Source organism: Thalassophryne amazonica, chromosome 5, assembly GCF_902500255.1.
Source record: "Thalassophryne amazonica chromosome 5, fThaAma1.1, whole genome shotgun sequence".
NCBI lineage: Eukaryota > Metazoa > Chordata > Actinopteri > Batrachoidiformes > Batrachoididae > Thalassophryne > Thalassophryne amazonica.
The window spans coordinates 129,785,432-129,809,442 of NC_047107.1; the positions used below are offsets into that span (position 1 = coordinate 129,785,432).

Below are 24,011 nucleotides of genomic sequence, written 5' to 3' on the forward strand. Positions count from 1 at the left end.
GTTGGAGAGCCCACCAGTGGTGTCGCTGACTGAACGGTCCCCCCTTAAAAATCGGTTCGCCCTGCCTGCACTGCACTCCAGTCATCTGTCTGTGACAGATATCTGAAGCTTTTGTTCAACAGTCGTTTCCACATAAATTCAGCATTATTTCATTATAAAAGACGGATGAAGCGATCAGAGCGCCGCGGATGAACGAGCTGCTAGCTGATGTGTTCACTACGCTTCGGTCACTTCAAAATGTTAAAGTATTGCCTCGTTTCTGCTTGAAACCAACTTGAGGATGATTTGAGGTTTTATTGTCATCTGGTGGTTAATCCATTTGATTGCTTTGGGTGAAGAGACGTGCTGCTGTGGTCTGAAATGACATGCGCTTTGGGCTTGGGCTTTGATGGACTGATGTCATATTACTGCATTTAGTAGAACTACTTTCAGGATTTTAGGACGTCCTGGAGAACCCGTCAAGCATCAGATAGCCACAGGGTAGTGAAACTTGTGCATATATGACCAGATGTGACAAAACCACACAAACTTGCAGCCTCCATGGAAGTTTGCTGCCTGATGCTCTGTTTTGAAGTTTTCTAACAGATTCAATAGACATCTGGACTGAAGCTTTTCAGTATCTTCATCAAAGCTGTATTAATAAATCCACTGTCAGGGCCCTGAAAACTCTGTGGATCCGAGGAATTCTGTGGATTTCATCATTGGGGTGGGGGGTGGGGTGGATAGTATTGTACTCTAATTGTTTGTCATTGAGTTTTTAAAATACCTACTGCAAAGCATTTATTTTTGTGACACCGTGCAAGTTCTGCATGTCTGCGGACACTGATCGGTGTGTTACAGATACAAATCTGTCCTCTGATCTGAGGAAGTCTGCGGAGAAAAATCCCTCAGTGTGGCTGTTGCGACAGTTGTCGTAAAGCGGGACTGGTTGGTTGCTATGGTGATGCTCCAAGACACTGTTCTTTAAGCTAAACATAGCATGTTGACATCACATACTTTAAGAACCGAGTTCATAGGGTGGCGTATGAGAGAGGGAAGACGGCGAGAAACTGAAAAGGTTTAATAAGGACAAGAATCCATGGAATTGTCACTGGGTTGAATTTAAAGCTTGTCGTCATGAACACGGATAAAAGAAACGGGGAGAAGCTCACTGCATCTTGTGCCCTCAAGAAACACAGTAAGAATTTTTTCTCTGGAAAATAAACATTGTTCAAACAGGATTTCAGACAAGATTAGGTGACTTTAAGTTCATGTAGACTTACTTTCATTGCAAAAAAGACCATTGTGCTTTGAATGGATTTACATGAATTTACATAAGGATATGAACTTTTTGCTCTAAGGTATGTTATTAAATTTTACCATGATTTCAAGTTTCCAATTTATTTCATTTATATAGCGCCAAATCACAACAGAGTTGCCTCAAAGTGCTTCACACAGGTAAGGTCTAACTTTACCAACCCCCAGAGCAACAGTGGTAAGGAAAAACTCCCTCTGAGGAAGAAACCTCAAGCAGACCAGACTCAAAGGGGTGACCCTCTGCTTGGGCCATGATACAGACACAAATTACAGAACAATTCATGGATGAATGTACAAGAAATGCTGTTGGTGTACAGGACAGGAGGATCGCCAACACAAACAACTCCGATCTCTGGATGGAGCTGCACCTTAAACAGAGAGAAAAAACAGAATCGGGCATCAGAAAGACTATAAAAAATACTGTATAATTTGTCAGCATTAAACAAGAAAACAGAAATACTAAGGTGATCGCCGGCCACGAGCCCTAAACTTCACTAAAAGACCCAGAATTTAGGTAAAGTTGAGGCCGCGGCACGCTCCGTTTACTAATAAATGAATTAAGAGTAAAAAGCGTAAAACAAACTATACCAGTATGCTAGCCATATGAAAGGGAAAATAAGTGCATCTTAAGTCTGGACTTGAAAATCTCCACAGAATCTGACTGTTTTATTGACACAGGGAGATCATTGTACAGAACAGGGGCACAATAAGAGAAAGCTCTGTGACCCACAGACTTCTTATTCACCTTAGGGACTCAAAGTAGTCCTGTATCCTGAGAACGTAAAGCCCGGGCTGGTACGTAAGGTTTAATTAGGTCAGCTAGGTAGGGAGGTGCCAGTCCATGAATACTTTTTAGGTGGTAACAGAACCTTAAAATCTGATCTCGCTGGGACAGGAAGCCAGTGAAGAGATGCCAAAATGGGTGTAATGTGGTCGAACTTTCTGCTTTGTGTCAAAAGTCTGGCTGCAGCATTTTGAACAATTAGAGACCCCTAATGCTAGACTGCGGTAAACCAGAAAATAGAACATTGCAGTAGTCCAATCTAGAAGAGATAAATGCATGAATCAGGGTCTCAGCATCAGCCATAGATATGATGGGACGAATCTTTGCTATATTTCGCAGGTGGAAGAAAGCAGTCCTAGTAATATTTTGCATTTACGCAATATCTCTAAAATCAGAAAGGTCTTGTCTCAGAGTGATGCTGAAAAACTAATTCATGCATTTATTTCCTCTAGGCTGGACTATTGTAATTCATTATTATCAGGTTGTCCTAAAGTTCCCTAAAAAGCCTTCAGTTAATTCAAAATGCTGCAGCTAGAGTACTGACGGGGACTAGAAGGAGAGAGCATATCTCACCCATATTGGCCTCTCTTCATTGGCTTCCTGTTAATTCTAGAATAGAATTTAAAATTCTTCTTCTTACTTATAAGGTTTTGAATAATCAGGTCCCATCTTATCTTAGGGACCTCGTAGTACCATATCACCCCAATAGAGCGCTTCGCTCTCAGACTGCAGGCTTACTTGTAGTTCCTAGGGTTTGTAAGAGTAGAATGGGAGGCAGAGCCTTCAGCTTTCAGGCTCCTCTCCTGTGGAACCAGCGCCCAATTCAGATCAGGGAGACAGACACCCTCTCTACTTTTAAGATTAGGCTTAAAACTTTCCTTTTTGCTAAAGCTTATAGTTAGGGCTGGATCAGGTGACCCTGAACCATCCCTTAGTTATGCTGCTATAGACTTAGACTGCTGGGGGGTTCCCATGATGCACTGTTTCTTTATCTTTTTGCTCTGTATGCACCACTCTGCATTTAATCATTAGTGATTGATCTCTGCTCCCCTCCACAGCATGTCTTTTTCCTGGTTCTCTCCCTCAGCCCCAACCAGTCCCAGCAGAAGACTGCCCCTCCCTGAGCCTGGTTCTGCTGGAGGTTTCTTCCTGTTAAAAGGGAGTTTTTCCTTCCCACTGTAGCCAAGTGCTTGCTCACAGGGGGTCGTTTTGACCGTTGGGGTTTTACATAATTATTGTATGGCCTTGCCTTACAATATAAAGCACCTTGGGGCAACTGTTTGTTGTGATTTGGCGCTATATAAAAAAAATTGATTGATTGATTGAATATTTCTAATGTGGAGGCCAAAGGACAACGAAGGATCAAAAATTACCCCAAGGTTCCGCACTTTGTCAGTGTGATGTCTGACACACGAGCCTAGGCTGAGCGTTAACTGGTCAAATTGATGCCGATGTCTCACTGGACCAAGAACCATCATTTCAGTCTTATCAGAGTTTAAAAGTAGGAAGTTTCTAGACATCCAACTTCTCACTGCTGCAAGGCAATCTTCTAAGGATTTTACGTGAACGTGATTACCAGCAGTTATCGGCATGTATGACTGAGTATCATCTGCATAGCTGTGAAAGGTAATCCCAAAACGCCGCAATATGTGCCCAAGGGCTGATACATAAAGGGAGAAAAGCAGGGGGCCTAAGACAGACCCCTGTGGAACCCCAAATTTCATGTCACTAAAGTTAGAGGTAGTGTTACTGTACAAAACACAGAACAAGTATGACAAGTACAACCCCTGGCAAAAATTATGGAATCACCGGCCTCGGAAGATGTTCATTCAGTTGTTTAATTTTGTAGAAAAAAAAGCAGATCACAGACATGACACAAAACTAAAGTCATTTCAAATGGCAACTTTCTGGCTTTAAGAAACACTATAAGAAATCAGGAAAAAAAGATTGTGGCAGTCAGTAACGGTTACTTTTTTAGACCAAGCAGAGAAAAAAAATGGAATCACTCAATTCTGACGAAAAAATTATGGAATCATGAAAAACAAAAGAACGCTCCAACACATCACTAGTATTTTGTTGCACCACCTCTGACTTTTATAACAGCTTGCAGTCTCTGAGGCATGGACTTAATGAGTGACAAACAGTACTCTTCATCAATCTGGCTCCAACTTTCTCTGATTGCTGTTGCCAGATCAGCTTTGCAGGTTGGAGCCTTGTCATGGACCATTTTCTTCAACTTCCACCAAAGGTTTTCAATTGGATTAAGATCCAGACTATTTGCAGGCCATGACATTGACCCTATGTGTCTTTTTGCAAGGGATGTTTTCACAGTTTTTGCTCTATGGCAAGATGCATTATCATCTTGAAAAATGATTTCATCATTCCCAAACATCCTTTCAATTGATGGGATAAGAAAAGTGTCCAAAATATCAATGTAAACATGTGCATTTATTGATGATGTAATGACAGCCATCTCCCCAGTGCCTTTACCTGACATGCAGCCCCATATCATCAATGACTGTGGAAATTTACATGTTCTCTTCAGGCAGTCATCTTTATAAATCTCATTGGAACAGCACCAAACAAAAGTTCCAGCATCATCACCTTGCCCAATGCAGATTCGAGATTCATCACTGAATATGACTTTCATCCAGTCATCCACAGTCCACGATTGCTTTTCCTTAGCCCATTGTAACTTTGTTTTTTCTGTTTAGGTGTTAATGATGGCTTTCGTTTAGCTTTTCTGTATGTAAATCCCATTTCCTTTAGGCAGTTTCTTGCAGTTCGGTCACAGACGTTGACTCCAGTTTCCTCCCATTCATTCCTCATTTGTTTTGTTGTGCATTTTTGAGACATTGCTTTAAGTTTTCTGTCTTGATGCTTTGATGTCTTCCTTGGTCTGCCAGTATGTTTGCCTTTAACCTTCCCATGTTGTTTGTATTTGGTCCAGAGTTTAGACACAGCTGACTGTGAACAACCAACATCTTTTGCAACCTTACATGATTTACCCTCTTTTAAGAGTTTGATAATCCTCTTCTTTGTTTCAATTGACATCTCTCGTGTTGGAGCCATGATTCATGTCAGTCCACTTGGTGCAACAGCTCTCCAAGGTGTGATCACTCCTTTTTAGATGCAGACTAATGAGCAGATCTGATTTGATGCAGATGTTAATTTTAGGGATGAAAATTTACAGGGTGAGTCCATAATTTATTCCTCAGAATTGAGTGATTCCATATATTTTTTTTTTTTTTCCCTCTGCTTGGTCTAAAAAAAAAAAGTAACTGTTACTGACTGCCACAATTATTTTTCTTGTTTTCTTAGTGTTTCTTAAAGCCAGAAAGTTGCCATTTGAAATGACTTTAGTTTTGTTTGTCTGTGATCTGCTTTTTTTTTTTCTACAAAATTAAACTGACTGAACATCCTCCGAGGCCGGTGATTCCATAATTTTTGCCAGGGGTTGTATGACGTCAGCCATGCAAGGGCACTCCCAGTAATCCCAAAATGATTTTCCAGCCTATCAAGTAGAATATGATGATCCACTGTATCATGATTTTCAGAATATTCTGCAAACTTCAGCTGTGGTTTTTGAAATGCTTTAACAGTTTTCAGACTTCTTGAATTTCATGTAGTTTTGAGTTGATGCGTAATTTGGTTTAAAATTAAAAGGAAAATCATTCCAGGTCCTACTTCCATGTTCTGTTATTTTGGTTTCTGGGGCCCTGAACCCCAGCTCCAGGGGGACTGCGCCCCCCAGATCCCCTGCTATTTTTCCAGATTTCACATTTTTCATTTCACAGCCCTGGCTGTGCACACTGTTGACACAGTCTGCAAGCATCCAGTGTTTCCTGCTGCAGGGATCAGCCCGATACTGTACAAACACACTGATTTGTTTATAAATGCATGATGTGTCTCTTGTAGGTCAACAGTGCACTTTTTGTCTGTTTGGCACAGAACCTTTAATGGGTCTGAAGTGCCAAAGAAATGCTACCAATCCGATCGTAGTTCAAGCATGTAGTGTCATACTTTTTATTTTGCAATTTCAGCCAAATAATTAAATATATTTCTCATTTTCTTCATATCAGCTGTAAGCTGCAAAGCAATCAGTCAGCTGCTTTCAGCATTTAAAATGGATCAGAACGGAGACGCTGTCTCTCTCCACTCTAAAGTGTGTGGGGGGGACTCCATTACAATGTTTTCTTAAAATAATCCAGATTGTCCATGTCCGTTGACACATTCAGAAGTTTAAGGTTTATTTTACACACACACACACACAGAGACCCATCAAATATTAATGTTTTTAACCTTTTCAGTGTTTTTTAATCAATTTAGACTTTGACAGACAATTTCAAAAGAACTTTTGTTTTACAAATATTACATTATTATTATATATATATATATACATATATATATATATATATATATATTTTTTTTTTTTTTTTTTTTTTCGTCCTTGCTTTCAATGCATCTAAAAACCACTCAAAAGTGGTTAAAATGGGGCTTGCCAATAACACTTTAGAGCTATAAAACCCTATAGTGCGCTCCCCCCCAATCGCCTGGGTTGTTTTTGAGATCAATGTTGTACTGCAGGAACATTCTGTGTGTGTGTGTTTTACACCAGGCACCTTGTTGGGCAGCTATGGGGTCCTCTGTATTACATTGAGCTGCTGGTCGCATTCTGGTTCCCTTTAACATTGTCTGTTTGTTATAATGGTCCATCAACAATTGTTTGTTCTTTTGATAAGCAAATGACCAGCTATTTAAGCACTGACGTTTGTATAGCAGTGTCTATCTGGTGTTTAACATGCTAACTGAGTTGCTAACTGTTCTAGTTGAAGTTAATGTACTTATTAGCGCACCTTCTCGGTACTTATGTACATGAGATTTCTTAGTTTTTATTTTTAAATAAATTGGCAAATTTCAGAAACTTCATGTTGTGAGTAGAATATTGGGTGGGGGGGAGGGGGGGTGGATTTAATCCATTTTAGAATAAGGCTGCAACATAAAATGTGGGTAAAGTGCTATGAATATTCCTTGGCTGCACTGAGTCACCCACATAGTTCCATAGTGTCCACTAGAACTTCAATTTAAATGCAGAATTGCTGAAATGTGCCGTGTAGTCAAATGTCCCACAGGAAACTGCTGACTGTCTCAGTGCCACAAAAGATTTCCTTTAGCTTGTCTAAGTGCAGATACAGCAGAGGCTCAGATTCTTTAAAAACAACAAAAAAAAACATCATAGAACTCAGACATGTAAACATGACCAGAGATGTTTAATCTATGGGTTTGAGGCCTATCGTACTAAATTGATAAAGGTGAAAGCGATAGTTGGTTTGGCCCTAACTAGCTGTTGCATGTAATTTATCTTTTTTTTTTTTTTTTTTTTTTTTTTTTTTTTTTTTTTAAGAAATTAAAACAGTCTCTGTAACGGTGGATTTCCTCTGTAATGGTTTTTATTTCTGCAGCTCCGTTCTGATGTGGTACCAAAGACTGCTGAGAACTTCCGTGCCCTCTGCACCGGGGAGAAGGGTTTCGGCTACAAGGGGTCCAGCTTCCACCGTGTGATCAAAGACTTCATGTGTCAGGTACGCTTGCCTGGTGACTGTGTGGGTTTAACAGCGGTAGGTAAAGAAGGATGTCACGGTAACAGTATGAGTTTAAGTCCTGAAGCTGTATGTGGGGTCCAGCTGTGATCATTGTAAGAGAAACTCAGAACGTTGAGGAAACACACGAGTTAATAATGGAGGTGGGTTAGAGATGGGTTGATCCTGGGAACAGGGTGATGGAAGCTCTGCTGTGTGAACAGATGAGCAGGATGTTCTGCTGCAACCAGCCAACATAGTGGGTGTGTCTCCAGCTAACATGCTGATTGATTGATGTTGGTCACACAGGGTGGAGACTTCACTAATCACAACGGAACCGGAGGGAAGTCAATCTACGGAAACAAGTTCGGAGATGAGAACTTCACTCTGAAGCACACTGGACCTGGGATCCTGTCCATGGCCAACGCCGGACCGAACACAAACGGGTCCCAGTTCTTCATCTGCACGGTCAAAACTACATGGTGAGGACTTCAGCTGGTAGAGTGAGTGCAGACTGTGCTCGTGTGAACACGGTGACGCTGACTCTTCCTGTCTGCAGGTTGGACGGGAAACACGTGGTTTTCGGGAGCGTGGTTGACGGTATGGATGTGGTGAGGAAGGTGGAAGCATACGGCAGCCAGAGCGGCAAAACATCCAAAAAGGTCGTCGTCGCGGACTGCGGGCAGCTTTAAGCTCCTGATGCTCTCACTCTGACCCCGCCCACATCCTGTCCATCAGCCTTCATCCCTCTTCCTGGTTAATGCCCCTTTTTTCTGTTCATTTACAGTCACGTGGCTGCATTTAAGTTTGCTGTAATTTCTTTTTGCATCCTATTTTACAAAGTCCCAACTGTTTGTTTTTGTTGTTGTTATGACAATATGAAAATAAAATGAATTTTGCCTGATAACGGAGATGTTTAGTGTCCTCTGCTGTTCATCCATTGACTACAGTTTTTACTCCTCAGTTCAACTCTGGGTTTTGATCACTGTACCTGGATTGTTTCTGCTGCTGTGTCCCTACATGTAAATCTGGCAGAGAACTAAGTTTCATATCAAAGTGCAGTGTCCTTTCCTCATTTTTAAACTTGATCTGGGACCAGGCATTGCAGCAGGAGTTGGCTGAGTGTTCAGCCCCAACCTAAACCTCACCCAGGACAAAGTTCCAGGTCGTATGCGGAACATCTTACTGGATCTGCTGTATAAATTAGAAACTTGTCAAAGATCAAGATTCATAAATAACTTAGTCTAAATACATAAACTTGGATCTGAAGACTAGAAGAGCCTTTGTCATTGTACATAAAATAAAACTTGTCCTCTGCATTTAACATCGTAATTACAGGTAGACACAATCCAACCACTAGATGCAGTGTGCCGGCACCCAGGAACCAACTCCACATGTAGCTGTGCTGTCTTGCTCAAGGGCAGAGAAAGGAGCAGACCCTAAATATGTTTTTGATTGTGGGAGGAAACACGCTAACAGGGAGAACATGTAAACCCCACACAAAGGATGGGAAACAATCCCACGACCTTATGACACAAATACTGTGAACGTGTAAGACTTCAGATAACCTTTAAAATTACTGTACTCTTCTGTAGTTATGTATTAGGTCTCTAATTTGGGGTTTTTGTGTATAATGTATTTCTATTGCATTCTTTAACAATTTGTTGTGTGCTTTAATTCTGTTATATGAATTGCAGGGTCTTCAGACTAGTTTAAAAAATGCTCTGGAGGTTAGTCCATTTATATACAAGTATTTTGTTGAGGCTCCTTCATGAGTGCCCGTCAGTGTGGCGTGGAGGCAGTCAGCCTGTAGACAAACTCTAAGGTCTGGTCTGTCTGACCACATCTCCTCTATTCAGATGTATTAGGGAGCCACTCTGAAGTTTCAGACTGTGGAATCTGCCATGTGTCTGTTAATCTGGATATCTATTTGGTTTCCAAACACCAGCTGTCCTTCAAGGCCGCTGCGATAAAATCCCCCCCCCCACCCGAGGAACACTCCTGATAGCCTCGTCTCCCCCGCCCTCCCTTCCCTGTCCTGAGATGTTGACTGTGGGACCTTGAGACTGGTGGACTGATTCAGGACTGGGATCCCGCCCAGGATGGACAGATAAGGCCTGTCGATGGCGCCTCACGTGCGGCCTTCCGGGCTGTCTGGACACTGGACACATCCAAGTCTCGTCTGTCGTCTGTTGTGATTTGTTTTTTGTTATGACTTTTTCTGTGCTATGGGTTTGTTTTTTTTTTTTTTTTTTTTTTTTTTGCTCTCCAGTGGTGCTGCATGAGCTCAACACAGCAACAATGGAGGTTTTTCTTTTCCCAATTCTTTCCTTGTATGTGCTTTTATGTGTTCATGTACCGGATCGGCTTATGTGTGTTGTTATTTAAGTGTGTCATGAGGCCGGTCAAGGTTTGCTCAGCCCTGCTCGTGACCTAGGGCAGGGATACACATCTGGAGCTGGGTTCCCGGGCACCAAAAAAGGTGACCTCTGCTCCTAACTGGCAATTGGGATGGGTAAAAATGCAGTAAACACATTTCATTGTGCAGGGAACATGTTCCTATATGCATATGACAATAAACTCCTTTTGAATCCTATATGCAGGTGCCAAAAATTATAGGCTGTTCATTTACAATAATCTACAGTGCTTTAAAATGGACAAAAAACAGACGCGTGGAAGAAAACGGAAAACAACCATCAAAATGGATAGAAGAATAACCAGAATGGCAAAGGCTCACCCATTGATCAGCTCCAGGATGATCAAAGACAGTCTGGAGTTACCTGTAAGTGCTGTGACAGAAGACGCCTGTGTGAAGCTAATTTATTTGCAAGAATCCCCGCAAAGTCCCTCTGTTAAATAAAAGACGTGCAGAAGAGGTTCCAATTTGCCAAAGAACACATCAACTGGCCTAAAGAGAAATGGAGGAATATTTTGTGGACTGATGAGAGTAAAATTGTTTTTTGGGGGGGGGGGGTCCAAGGGCCGCAGACAGTTTGTGAGACGACCCCCAAACTCTGAATTCAAGCCACAGTTGACAGTGAAGCATGGTGGTGCAAGCATCATGATATGGGCATGTTTCTCCTACTATGGTGTTGGGCCTCAATATCGCATACCAGGTATCATGGATCAGTTTGGATATGTCAAGAGAGGTCATGTTGCCTTATGCTGAGGAGGACTTGCCCTTGAAATGGGTGTTTCAACAAGATAATGACCCCAAGCACACTAGTAAACGAGCAAAATCTTGGTTCCAAACCAAAAACATTAATGCCTCGCAGATGTGAAGAAATCATGAAAAACTGTGGTTATACAACTAAATACTAGTTTAGTGTTTCACAGGATTGCTAAAAAAGCAGTTTGAACATAATAGTTTTGAGTTTGTAGCATCAACAGCAGATGCTACTATTATTGTGAACACCCCCTTTTCTACTTTTTTACTAATAGCCCAATTTCATAGCCTTAAGAGTGTGCATATCATGAATGCTTGGTCTTGTTGGATTTGTGAGAATCTACTGAATCTACTGGTACCTTGTTTCCCATGTAACAATAATTGGATTCATCTTTTTAGTCACATAGTACTACTATTATTCTGAACACTACTGTAGATGAACATGATGTACTTGAATATCTGCAGCTTTTCCTTATACGTACTATGAGTCTTTTGCATGGTGTTTACATCTGTTAAATAAATTCTGATATAAAAATTTGGCACATGATGTGTCTGATTTATTTTTTCAGAGCTGCAAACGAAACAAACTGTTCTTGATTTTGGAAGATTGTATCAAACCAGGTGTCATCCAGGGTTGTTTTATGACATCCTGACTGTTAATGGTTTGAGTTTTTTGAGGAGTGCGCTTATCGCACATGTCCACGATCGTCCACACAACAGAATCATAAGCTGGACAGAAGGGTCCAGTCTGTCACATCTAGATCTCGCCTCATTAAGTGAACGGTGCTTTCTGACATTCCTGCATTGGAATGAGTGGACTTTCTTTGGGCAGAACAGGGAGATGGTCGGACACATCGTGTCAATGCAGCTGAAAATCTGTGCTGAGCTGAGGCCTCGTCCATGTAAATATCATTCAGGATCACACTTCACCCAGTAATCCTTGTGGGACAGGAATAGTTGGAAATGACTTACAAGTCAAAAAGGCGTGGAGTAGCACTTTGGAGTTAGCATGAGAGTCCATGTTCCAGTTCACTGATGCTTTTATTAAAGCAATGTACAAAAAAGTATTTAGTCAGTCCTTGATTGTGCAAGTTCTCCTACTTAGAAGGATGAGAGGTCTGTAATTTTCATCATAGGTACACTTCAACTATGAGACAAAATGAGAAAAAAAAAAAATCCAGGAAATCACATTGTAGGATTTTTAAAGAATTTGTAAATTGTGGTGGAAAATAATTATTTGGTCAATAACAAAAGTTCAACTCAATACTTTGTAACATAATCTTTGTTGTCAGTAACAGAGGTCAAACGTTTCCTGTAAGTCTTCACCAGGTTTGCACACACTGTAGCTGGTATTTTGGTCCATTCTTCCATGCAGATCTCCTCTAGAGCAGTGATGTTTTGGGGCTGTCGCTGGGCAACACGGACTTTCAACTCCCTCAACATATTTTCTATGGGGTTGAGGTCTGGAGACTGGCTCGGCCACTCCAGGACCTTGAAATGCTTTTTTACAGAGCCACTCCTTCATTGTCTGAGTGGTGTGTTTGGGATCATTGTAATGCTGGAAGACCCAGCCACGTTGCATCTTCAATGCTCTCACTGATGGAAGGAGGTTTTGGCTTAAAATCTCACGATACATGGCCACGTTCATTCTTCCCTTAACAGAGTCCGTCTCTGCGTAGTGTGTAGCCTTTGTTGCTTCGGTCCCAGCTCTCTGCAGGTCATTCATCAGGTCCCTCTGTGTAGTTCTGGGATTTTTGTTCACCGTTCTCATGATCATTTTGACTCCACGGGATGACATCTTGCGTGGAGCCCCAGATCGAGGGAGATTATCAATGGTCTTGTATGCCTTCAATTTTCTTACAATTGCTCCCACATTTGATTTATTCACACCAACCTGCTCCACTATTGTAGATTCACTCTTCCCAGCCTGGTGCACATCTACAATTTTCTTCCTGGTGTCCTTTGACAGCTCTTTGATCTTGGCCATGGTTGAGTTTGGAGTCTGAGTGTTTGAGGCTGTGGACAGGTGTCTTTTATACAGATAACGAGTTCCAACAGGTGCCATTAATACAGGTAACAGGTGGAGGACAGAAGAGCTTCTTAAAGAAGAAGTTACAGGTCTGTGAGAGCCAGAAATCTTGCTTGTTTCTGGGTGACCAAATACTTATTTTCCACCATAATTTATAAATAAATTCTTTAAAAATCCTACAATGTGATTTCCTGGATTTTTTTTTTCTCATTTTGTCTCATAATTGAAGTTACAGACCTCTCTCATCTTTCTAAGTAGGAGAACTTGCACAATCGGGCTGACTAAATACTTTTTTTTTTTTTTACCCCACTGTACAAGTGAAGAATGACAAATATACATACAATATACAATATAGATACAATTCAAAGGAAACACTTTGTATGTTATTGGTTCCATTTTTTTCTCAATTTTAATGCGCAAGACGGAGTGGTATTTTTGACGCACTAATGTATCAGCATTCACACTCATTCAAAACAGAATTCTGTGACTGATGGAACTGACACCAGGTTAACTTGGTGCCACCTGCTCTTCAACACAAGTAAATTTTTTAGTTTTTTCTCCCAAAATTCTGATTTGTTAAAAAGATCCACATAATAAATAGAAACAAGATCAAGATCCTGCCCCTCAAATTCATTCAGCTTGTAAACCCAGTTAAGGGTCATGGGGTGGGTGGGTGGAGCCTATCTCAGCGGCCATTGGACGAGAGGCGGGGCTCACTCTGGACAGTCTTGACAGTTTGTTGTGAGGTCCACCCAAACATTTCTGCTGCTTTTTGTGACGTAAACATCAAACATGTTGCTTTGTTTACATTATGAACACCAACCAATTCCTGAACCAAGATGGCAGCTTAAGCTACACATGTCCTCTCTAGTGGTTCTTCATCTCTGTGCTGTCAGGCTTGTTCAGCCAATCGGGAGCAAGCAGGCACTAATCAGGCCTAACCAGAGCAGTAGGGTGCGCACCTGATCTGCACACCTGGTCACCGTGTGATTGTCATCTGGTTTGCACTGTGCAGGTGAGGTGGTGACCAGGGGCAGTGTTGGTGACCAGAAGCAGTGTTGGTGACCTCTGCATCTTAACAGCTGTGATGTTTGTCACACAGGGCGGAGACTTCACCAATCACAATGGAACAGGAGGAAAGTCCATCTACGGGACCAAGTTTGAAGATGAGAACTTTGTTCTGAAGCACACTGGACCTGGGATCCTGTCCATGGCCAATGCTGGACCCAACACCAACGGGTCCCAGTTCTTCATCTGCACAGTGAGGACTGAATGGTGAGGACAGGAACAAGCTTTAAACAGAATCACTGTAGTGGCGCTTTGACACTTTCTCTATCGGCAGGCTGGACGGGAAGCACGTGGTGTTTGGGACCATCGTGGAGGGGATGGATGTGGTGAAGAGGGTTGAAGCATACGGCAGTCAGAGCGGGAAAACGTCCAAAAAGATCGTTGTCGCCGACTGCGGGCAGCTTTAAGCTCCCGGTGCTCAGTCTGTAGCTCCACCCCTGCCCCACCCATGCCCTACTCATCAACATTCCTGCTGATGAATCATGTGATCTCCTGGCCCCTCCCCCCTCTATTCACATCAAATCATGTTTTGCCTTCACGTTTTGTATGTTTGTTTTTCAGACAAAAGTCTAAAACTTTGCATTGTTCAAACAAATGAATAAGACAATAAAATGTTGACTATATAACTGAATTATGTTGTTTTCAAAGATGCTCAATGATTTTAGTCCTTTGAATAAAATGACGTGATTGTTTACATGGACTAAAAAAAATAAAAAGACCCTAAACTGTTTGTTTATACCAGTAATGAAATTAAGAACAGCTGAAAAACAAACTGTCTTGTTGAAATGAGCTCAAACCAAACTTATGGTTCAAATGATACAAATTCTCTGAAAGAGTTTTTGTCCTAAAGGCCGCTTCACACGTGTGAATATGTACAACTCCAGGGCGACATCTGTCAGAGCAGCTGGTATGTGCACATCACAAAACATCGCACCGACGGGCAGGTGTGCACAATGCTGGTGCAACGGTTCATGCACGTGGGGACACAATGCCACCAGCTGCACCATGTGGCTGGTGTGAAGAAAAAATAAATGAATAAAAAAACATGCTGCGGCGGTTCCGTGGACACGGAAACAGCAGCTTTTCACCAGCAGCTGCGCGATGTGGTTACGCATCGTGCTGGAAAAAAAAAAACGTCACCCACGGGATTCAAACCTGCACCTTCCAAAAGCACTGATTGCAGTCAGAAACGTTACCAAGTGATCTACCATCACTGTCCTACAAAAAGTGCTGAACACTGCCTCGTATCAGGAAGCACATGAACGTATTAAAATAAATAAATAAAAAGATGCACCATATAAAAACATCACATTGTATTAAATCCCTCTTATCAAGCGGGCAATATGATCTGTCTGTTCCTCTGTAGATGACTCATGGTCACTGACGTACAGTCATGAAATGACATGAATGAGAAGCAGCTCGCTCGTCTCATTCATCCACATCTACTGGTGCATGTCCTGCTGGCCTGCGCACGTCTTGCTGAAATGCGTCTAGTGGATGGGGCACCGCAGGACACCGCGCCATGTGGAACAGAGCTCACGTGGTTGACGTGACAGTCAGATTGCCTGCTGCATGTTAGGATCTGACTGTCCGTTCCATCCTGGGGCAACCTGTCCATGTGCGCGCTCGCTCTCTTGCTGCAGCCCATCACCACAGTGATATATGTTTTTATTTATGTCCACTTAATGACAGCAAACACACATGCGCGTCACAGTGGTCAGTTGTTAGTCCATGTCCGTCAAACAGTATTGTCCAGCTGGGATGTCCAGAATGACAGATCCCCACAGCTGCTTCTGTCATAGCCACACCTCCTGTCAGTTCAGCGCACACACCAAAGCCACACTCATGGGGCACTTAGACAAATTTCATGTGAGTGCGACAGTGATCATCTGCAGTCTGTTGTCGAGCCAAGAGTGTAAATGTCCACACTTTTTCTAAGTGTCATGCGAGTGGTGTGAGATGTTCCTGTGTGTCATCTGGAATTTGGCAACACCTGCCGCAAGAGGGTTCGATGGGTTCTCACAGCGCACACTCTGTCTTTCAGCCGCTGGTGTGTGCAAATAGTTATAGCAACAGCTGTAGAGGCGTTAGAGGCAGCTATGAAATTACACAGTTTGCATACGATTCCTGCTTCATGCGCACTTAATGTGCAATTTGACCAAATTCGCAGTATGTGTGAAGGTGCCCTTAACGTGGTTTGGTTCTGACCCAAATCTGGACTAATGTAAGAGTTAGTGCTGGTGACACATGACTCTAACTCACCTACACGTACGACGGTGGAGAAAAACCCGGCTGGACCTGGACAGATGCAGGTTATGACTCGTCCAATCAAGCGGTTTGTGAGGATATTTAAGTGAAGATGTGACAGATTTTCAACTACTACTATACCATTGTGTCCCAATGTTCTTGAAATGGAGCAATGTCTCCACCTGGTGGACATTTACCATTAATGCAGGTACAGTTGAATGTTGCTGAGTGCTGTAGTCTGACAGATAAACAAAAATTGCTGCTTTTTCATGACACTGTCCACAGCAGCTCCCCTTTAAATTCTCTGATCATCTGTAGAAACATCCTAACAAGGCTCCAAACAATCAGCTTCCTGCCAAACACTCCGTAATTTCAGAGCAGCAATCGACAAAATGGACTGAAGCATAGTCATCATTTAGAAATCATTTTAGAAATGTGCAGAGGAGGAGGAAAAGAGGAAAATAACCGTGAGAATCTGCAAGAAGAAGAATTTACCACATGGTGATGTCACTTATTTATCTGCGTGTGTGACAGGCCAGCAGGAGTCGCTGTGCGCGTGTCGGCCTCACTCCGCCTGACAGGCATCTGCCTCCCATGTGAGTGGGAGGAGTCAACAAACAACGCAGATGAGAGTGCAACCCGCTACACGTGCTCGAGTGACGTATCGACGGCACCACTTCTACTCCTTGAAACTGCACCGTTTTTAAATGATATATTTTCTGGCTCCTCGTTTCTGCTGGACTAACAGTTTGTCCAATCTCCTCCTTCGTTTGTCGCCTTTATTCTTTTACTTTTGTAATAAAATCACAATTTAGACAAGACCGGGGAGGTGATGGTCGAGTGGTTAAAGGTCCTCGATTCAAACCCCAGCCTGACTGGAAAATCACTAAGGGCCCTTGGGCAAGATCCTTCATCCCCAAGTTGCTGATGGTGTGTTGTGAGCGCCTCGCATGCTGTGAGTGTATATGGATGAATGTGAGACATCATTGTAAAGCGCTCCATAAATGCAGTCCATTTAGACGAGCAGTTCCGCGATTTGTGCACTGGAGGACGTGTGCGCGCTGTACTGCAGCTGTGACGAGGAACTGAAAAGCGCAGGAACAGGTGATTGCGAGGCACAGGAAATGCGGCCGCCATCTTGGAGCAGTCATCGTGGTGATTCTACCTTAAGACGCAGTGGTTTGCTTTTAGAATCTTGTTTATTTTGATGTTTCTATATTAAAGTTGCTTTGTTCTTTATTTTTTTCTGATCTGTAAACTGTCTTTTAGCACTGTGTAAAGCACTATATTAATATAATGTGTGATTATAATAAGGTGCTGAGAGCTGCAGGGGGCGGAGCTCCAAAGGTGTCAGTCAGTCACACACACACGTGGTCCAGCAGGAGGTTTTTCTGCACCACGCTGCCAAACTCACCTCTTGACCCGCAGAAAGGGAGCAGGAGAAAGAAGCTCTGCAAAACAGTCCTCTGTCAGGGCTTTTAGCTGGAAAAACGTTCAGCAGCAGGTTTGTACATGTGTAAATATGGTTTGGTGGGGCGTCGTCATGTTCTTGTGTTAATGTGACAATTTACATTTTCATTACATTTTATTCTCTCTACTTTGTACAGACTTGAAACTCTCTCTGACCTGATATGAAGTATATTTATATTCTATGTTATTTATATATTATCATTTTCTGATATATACGAGGTCTGTCAAAGTATAGGTCCTTTTTATTTTTTTCAAAAACTATATGGATTTCATTCATATGTTTTTACGTCAGACATGCTTGAACCCTCGTGCGCACGCGTGAGTTTTTCACGCCTGTCGGTGACGTCATTCGCCTGTGAGCACTCCTTGTGGGAGGAGTCGTCCAGCCCCTCGTCGGAATTCCTTTGTCTGAGAAGTTGCTGAGAGACTGGCCCGTTGTTTGATCAAAATTTTTTCTAAACCTGTGAGACACATTGAAGTGGACACGGTTCGAAAAATTAAGCTGGTTTTCAGTGAAAATTTTAACAGCTGATGAGAGATTTTGAGGTGATTCTGTCGCTTTAAGGACTTTTCACGGTGCGAGACGTCGCTCAGCGCTCTCAGGCGCCGTCGTCAGCCTGTTTCAAGCTGAAAACCTCCACATTTCAGGCTCTATTGATCCAGGACGTCGTGAGAGAACAGAGAAGTTTCAGAAGAAGTCGGTTTCAGCATTTTATCCAGATATTCCACTGTTAAAGGAGATTTTTTTAATGAAAGACGTGCGGACGGGTCCGCGCGTCGGGACACAGCCGCCGTGACGCTCCGACACAGGAAAAACTTCTCTGTTCTCTCACGATGTCCTGGATCAATAGAGCCTGAAATGTGGAGGTTTTCAGCTTGAAACAGGCTGACGACGGCGGCTGAGAGCGCTGAGCGACGTCTCACACCGTGAAAAGTCCTTAAAGTGACAGAATCACCTCAAAATCTCTCATCAGCTGTTAAAATTTTCACTGAAAACCAGCTTAATTTTTCGAACCGTGTCCACTTCGATGTGTCTCACAGGTTTAGAAAAAATTTTGATCAAACAACGCGCCAGTCTCTCAGCAACTTCTCAGACAAAGGAATTCCGACGAGGGGCTGGGCGACTCCTCCCACAAGGAGTGCTCACAGGCGAATGACATCACCGACAGGCGTGAAAAAACTCACGCATGCGCACGAGGGTTCAAGCATGTCTGACATAAAAACATATGAATAAAATCCATATAGTTTTTGAAAAAAATAAAAAGGACCGTTGCTTTATTGACAGACCTCGTATGTGTATATATATATATATATATATATATATGTGTATATGTATACACACACATGTATGTATGAATTATATTGATTCTCTATGTGATTTATATATACAGAGTGCGCAGGGGTGGTGGCCAAGTGGTTAATGCGCTTGGTTTCAGTTCAGAAGGTTCCGGGTTCAAATCTCACCCCTACCACATTTCTCCATGTAATGTGGAGTTGCGTCAGGAAGGGCATCCGGCGTAAAACTTGTGCCAATTCAACATGCAGATCCACCTTGGATTTGCTGTGGCGACCCCAAGTGCAAACAAGGGAGCAGCCGAAGGGACTTACTATTTATATACAGAGTGAACACAAAAACACTCCTTTGTTTCAAATATGTATAATATCAAAAGTCACAAGAATTATTTTACGATTTTTGTGTCAACAGTTGCAGAAACAAGTTTTTCTCTCTTTTGCAGATTCTTCTTCTTCAAAATTGTAAAATTATTCATGTGACTTTTGATATTATAAATATTTGAAGCCAGAGATTTTTTGTGTGTTCACCCTGTACACACACACACACACACACACACACACACACACACACACACACACACACACACACACACACACACACACACACACACACACACACACAGCTAATGAGTGCAGCTAATTGGGGCAGGGGAGTGTTTCTTATAAAAGAAGGTAGTGTGTGCTCTTCTCTCTTTCTGGAGATTGACTGGAGCTGATCAATGGGTGAGCCTTTGCCATTCTGGTTATTCTTCTATCCATTTTGATGGTTGTTTTCCGTTTTCTTCCACGTGTCTCTGTTTTTTTTGTCCATTTTAAAGCATTGGAGATCATTGTAGATGAACAGCCTATAATTTTTTGCACCTGCCTATAAGTTTTCCCCTCTCCAATCAACTTTTTAATCAAACTACGCTGGCTCCTCTCCTGTGGAACCAGCTCCCAATTCAGATCAGGGAGACAGACACCCTCTCTACTTTTAAGATTAGGCTTAAAACTTTCCTTTTTGCTAAAGCTTATAGTTAGGGCTGGATCAGGTGACCCTGAACCATCCCTTAGTTATGCTGCTATAGACTTAGACTGCTGGGGGGTTCCCATGATGCACTGAGTGTTTCTTTCTCTTTTTGCTCTGTATGCACCACTCTGCATTTAATCATTAGTGATTGATCTCTGCTCCCCTGCACAGCATGTCTTTTTTTCTGGTTCTCTCCCTCAGCCCCAACCAGTCCCAGCAGAAGACTGCCCCTCCCTGAGGCTGGTTCTGCTGGAGGTTTCTTCCTGTTAAAAGGGAGTTTTTCCTTCCCACTGTCGCCAAGTGCTTGCTCACAGGGGGTCGTTTTGACCGTTGGGGTTTTTACGTAATTATTGTATGGCCTTGCCTTACAATATTATTATTAGACGGTATTGCTTAAATTTTCATTGTTACGCAGATGATACCCAGCTTTATCTATCCATGAAGCCAGAGGACACACACCAATTAGCTAAACTGCAGGATTGTCTTACAGACATAAAGACATGGATGACCTCTAATTTCCTGCTTTTAAACTCAGATAAAACTGAAGTTATTGTACTTGGCCCCACAAATCTTAGAAACATGGTGTCTAACCAGATCCTTACTCTGGATGGCATTACCCTGACCTCTAGTAATACTGTGAGAAATCTTGGAGTCATTTTTGATCAGGATATGTCATTCAAAGCGCATATTAAACAAATATGTAGGACTGCTTTTTTGCATTTACGCAATATCTCTAAAATTAGAAAGGTCTTGTCTCAGAGTGATGCTGAAAAACTAATTCATGCATTTATTTCCTCTAGGCTGGACTATTGTAATTCATTATTATCAGGTTGTCCTAAAAGTTCCCTGAAAGCCTTCAGTTAATTCAAAATGCTGCAGCTAGAGTACTGACAGGGACTAGAAGGAGAGAGCATATCTCACCCATATTGGCCTCTCTTCATTGGCTTCCTGTTAACTCTAGAATAGAATTTAAAATTCTTCTTCTTACTTATAAGGTTTTGAATAATCAGGTCCCATCTTATCTTAGGGACCTCATAGTACCATATCACCCCAATAGAGCGCTTCGCTCTCAGACTGCAGGCTTACTTGTAGTTCCTAGGGTTTGTAAGAGTAGAATGGGAGGCAGAGCCTTCAGCTTTCAGGCTCCTCTCCTGTGGAACCAGCTCCCAATTCAGATCAGGGAGACAGAAACCCTCTCTACTTTTAAGATTAGGCTTAAAACTTTCCTTTTTGCTAAAGCTTATAGTTAGGGCTGGATCAGGTGACCCTGAACCATCCCTTAGTTATGCTGCTATAGACGTAGACTGCTGGGGGGTTCCCATGATGCACTGAGTGTTTCTTTCTCTTTTTGCTCTGTATGCACCACTCTGCATTTAATCATTAGTGATCGATCTCTGCTCCCCTCCACAGCATGTCTTTTTCCTGGTTCTCTCCCTCAGCCCCAACCAGTCCCAGCAGAAGACTGCCCCTCCCTGAGCCTGGTTCTACTGGAGGTTTCTTCCTGTTAAAAGGGAGTTTTTCCTTCCCACTGTGGCCAAGTGCTTGCTCACAGGGGGTCGTTTTGACCGTTGGGGTTTTACATAATTATTGTATGGCCTTGCCTTACAATATAAAGCGCCTTGGGGCAACTGTTTGTTGTGATTTGGCGCTATATAAATAAAATTGATTGATTGATTGATTGAATATAAAGCGCCTTGGGGCAACTGTTTGTTGTGATTTGGCGCTATATAAATAAAATTGATTGAATTGATTGATTCTTCTGAACAATGTCTTGAACGTCCCATTTTCCTCAGGCTTTCAAAGAGAAAAGCATGTTCAACAGGTGCTGGCTTCATCCTTAAATAGGGGACACCTGATTCACACCTGTTTGTTCCACAAAACTGACGAACTCACTGACTGAATGCCACACTACTATTATTGTGAACACCCCCTTTTTTACTTTTTTTTTTTTACTAATAGCCCAATTTCATAGTCTTAAGAGTGTGCATATCATGAATGCTTGGTCTTGTTGGATTTGTGAGAATCTACTGAATCTGGTACCTTGTTTCCCATGTAACAATAAGAAATATACTCAAAACCTGGATTAATCTTTTTAGTCACATAACACTACTATTATTCTGAACACTGTATGTATGTGTGTGTACTTCATTTCACTTCTCAAATATCAGTGTGTTTGTCTGCTATATGATATATTTAAGTGGAAATGGCTGTGGTGAATACCTACTTTAAGAAAAGGGAGGAGCACAGGGTAACATATAAGAGTGGAGGAAGGTGCACACAGGTGGACTACATTCTTTATAGGAGATGCAGCTAAAAGAAATCAGACTGTAAGGTGGTAGCAGGAGAGAGTGTCACTAGACAGCATAGGATGGTTGTCTGTAGGATGACTTTAGAGGTGAAGAAGAAGAAGAGAGTGAGAGCTCAACAAAGGATCAGATGGTGGAAGCTGAAGGAGGAAGACTGTTGTGTGAAATTTAGCGAGCAGGTGAGAGAAGCACTGGTTGGAGGGAAAGCAATTTTGGACAACTGGAAAAGTACTGCAGATGTGGTGAGGGAGACAGCTAGGACAGTACTGGGTATGACATCTGGACAGTGGAAGGAAGACAAGGAGACTTAGTGGTGGAATGAAGAGGTCCAGGAAAGCATAGGAGAAAGAGGTTGGCGAAAATTTTTGGGATAGTCGGAGAGATGAAGTACACAGGCGTACAAGTAGATGTGGCATAAGGTAAAAAGACAAGTGGCAAAAGCGAAGGAAAAGGCATATTGCGAGCTGTACAAGAAGTTGAATAGTAAAGGAGAAAAGGACTTGTACCGATTGGCCAGACAAAGGGACAGAGCTGGAAAGGATGTGCAGCAGGTTAGGGTGGCAAAAGATGCACATGGTAATGTGCTGACAAGAGAGGAGTGTGTGCTGAGAAGGTGGAGGGAATATTTTGCGGAGCTGGTGAATGAAGAAAATGAGCGAGAGAAAAGGCTGGATGATGTGGTGAGCAGTGATGCCGGTAACGCGTTACTCTAATCTGACCACTTTTTTTAGTAACGAGTAATCTAACGCGTTAATCTTTCCAAATCAGTAATCAGATTAAAGTTACTTCTCTATGTCACTGTGCATTACTATTATTTTTCATTGTGGGTCGATAGCAGCATTAAACTTGGTCTGTGGGCAGGAGGTCGGGGTTCGACTGAACTGCCCACTTTAAATGAGCTGTGAACTTTTCATCCGCGTTTTTTTGCAGCAGCTCGACTCGTCGTCTCCTCTTAAAGCGCGGTGACAACAGCACACCTGCACTGAGCTTTACAAAGACATTTTTATGCTTTTTTTCTCCTTTATTTAGAATTCTGAGCTGAGCCGCTCCGTATCTGCTGTTAAAAACAGCTGATCCTCCGCGACGCGTCAACAACTAACACTATTTTCCACTCAAATGCACCTAAACTCTCTTTCTGAGGACCACATGATGTGAAAACACAATAAAACTTTCTTACCTGTAAATCTGGTCACGTTTTCTGCATAAATAAATGTTATCCATTCTTTGTGCTCAAACGCCAAAGCAGGGGCGAATCCAGATGGAATGGGGGCGTGGGGCAGGGATGTGCCCCCCCACAACACCCCTAGATTAAAGGTCCAGTTTTGAAGCCTTTTTTTACTACAACTACTAATACTACTTAAAATAATATTAATTTCGACAAGTAAAATATTTAGAGAATTTAAATGTTAGAAAAATGCTAGAATGAATTTAATAGTTACATTTATAAACAATGTAGGTTCGAAATTGCAAGTTTTACTGTTACAGTGCTGTCAGCAGTTAAATATGAGGTCAAGAAAGAGGTCTTTATTTTACTTTTTATAAAACAAGTATTTATTTTCATTGAAGTCAAGAAAGGGTGACTATAAAGTAAGTTTTGGCAAAACAGGTATTATTGTCATGTTGAGGTGGCAGAGGGTTGTTGTCGGCAGCTGGGAAAAGTAACTAAAAAGTAACTAGTAATCTAACTTAGTTACTTTTACAATTGAGTAATCAGTAAAGTAACTAAGTTACTTTTTCAAGGAGTAATCAGTAATCAGTAATTGG

General features: G+C 42.2%; 1 protein-coding gene and 1 long non-coding RNA gene across 4 annotated transcripts in view; one reads left to right on the forward strand and one right to left on the reverse strand.

The window, feature by feature from the left end:
- The window catches only part of LOC117511346, a 42,788-nt gene that overhangs the window by 13,511 nt on the left and 5,266 nt on the right, over positions 1-24,011 (reverse strand). The gene's annotated exons all lie outside the window — the stretch shown is intronic.
- The window catches only part of ppiaa (peptidylprolyl isomerase Aa (cyclophilin A)), a 42,639-nt gene that overhangs the window by 4,428 nt on the left and 14,200 nt on the right, over positions 1-24,011 (forward strand). The window contains exons 2-4 of one of the 3 annotated variants that reach the window (XM_034171381.1): positions 7,543-7,662; positions 13,957-14,129; positions 14,197-14,438. The exons of 1 other annotated variant lie outside the window; for it this stretch is intronic. In XM_034171381.1, the coding sequence (XP_034027272.1) occupies positions 7,543-7,662; positions 13,957-14,129; positions 14,197-14,329 (426 nt within the window). In that variant the 3' untranslated portion in view covers positions 14,330-14,438. Of the gene's footprint in view, positions 1-7,542; positions 7,663-7,968; positions 8,142-8,218; positions 8,408-13,956; positions 14,130-14,196; positions 14,439-24,011 lie in introns of those variants that run through there. One more of the 3 variants, XM_034171380.1, reaches the window with a different exon arrangement.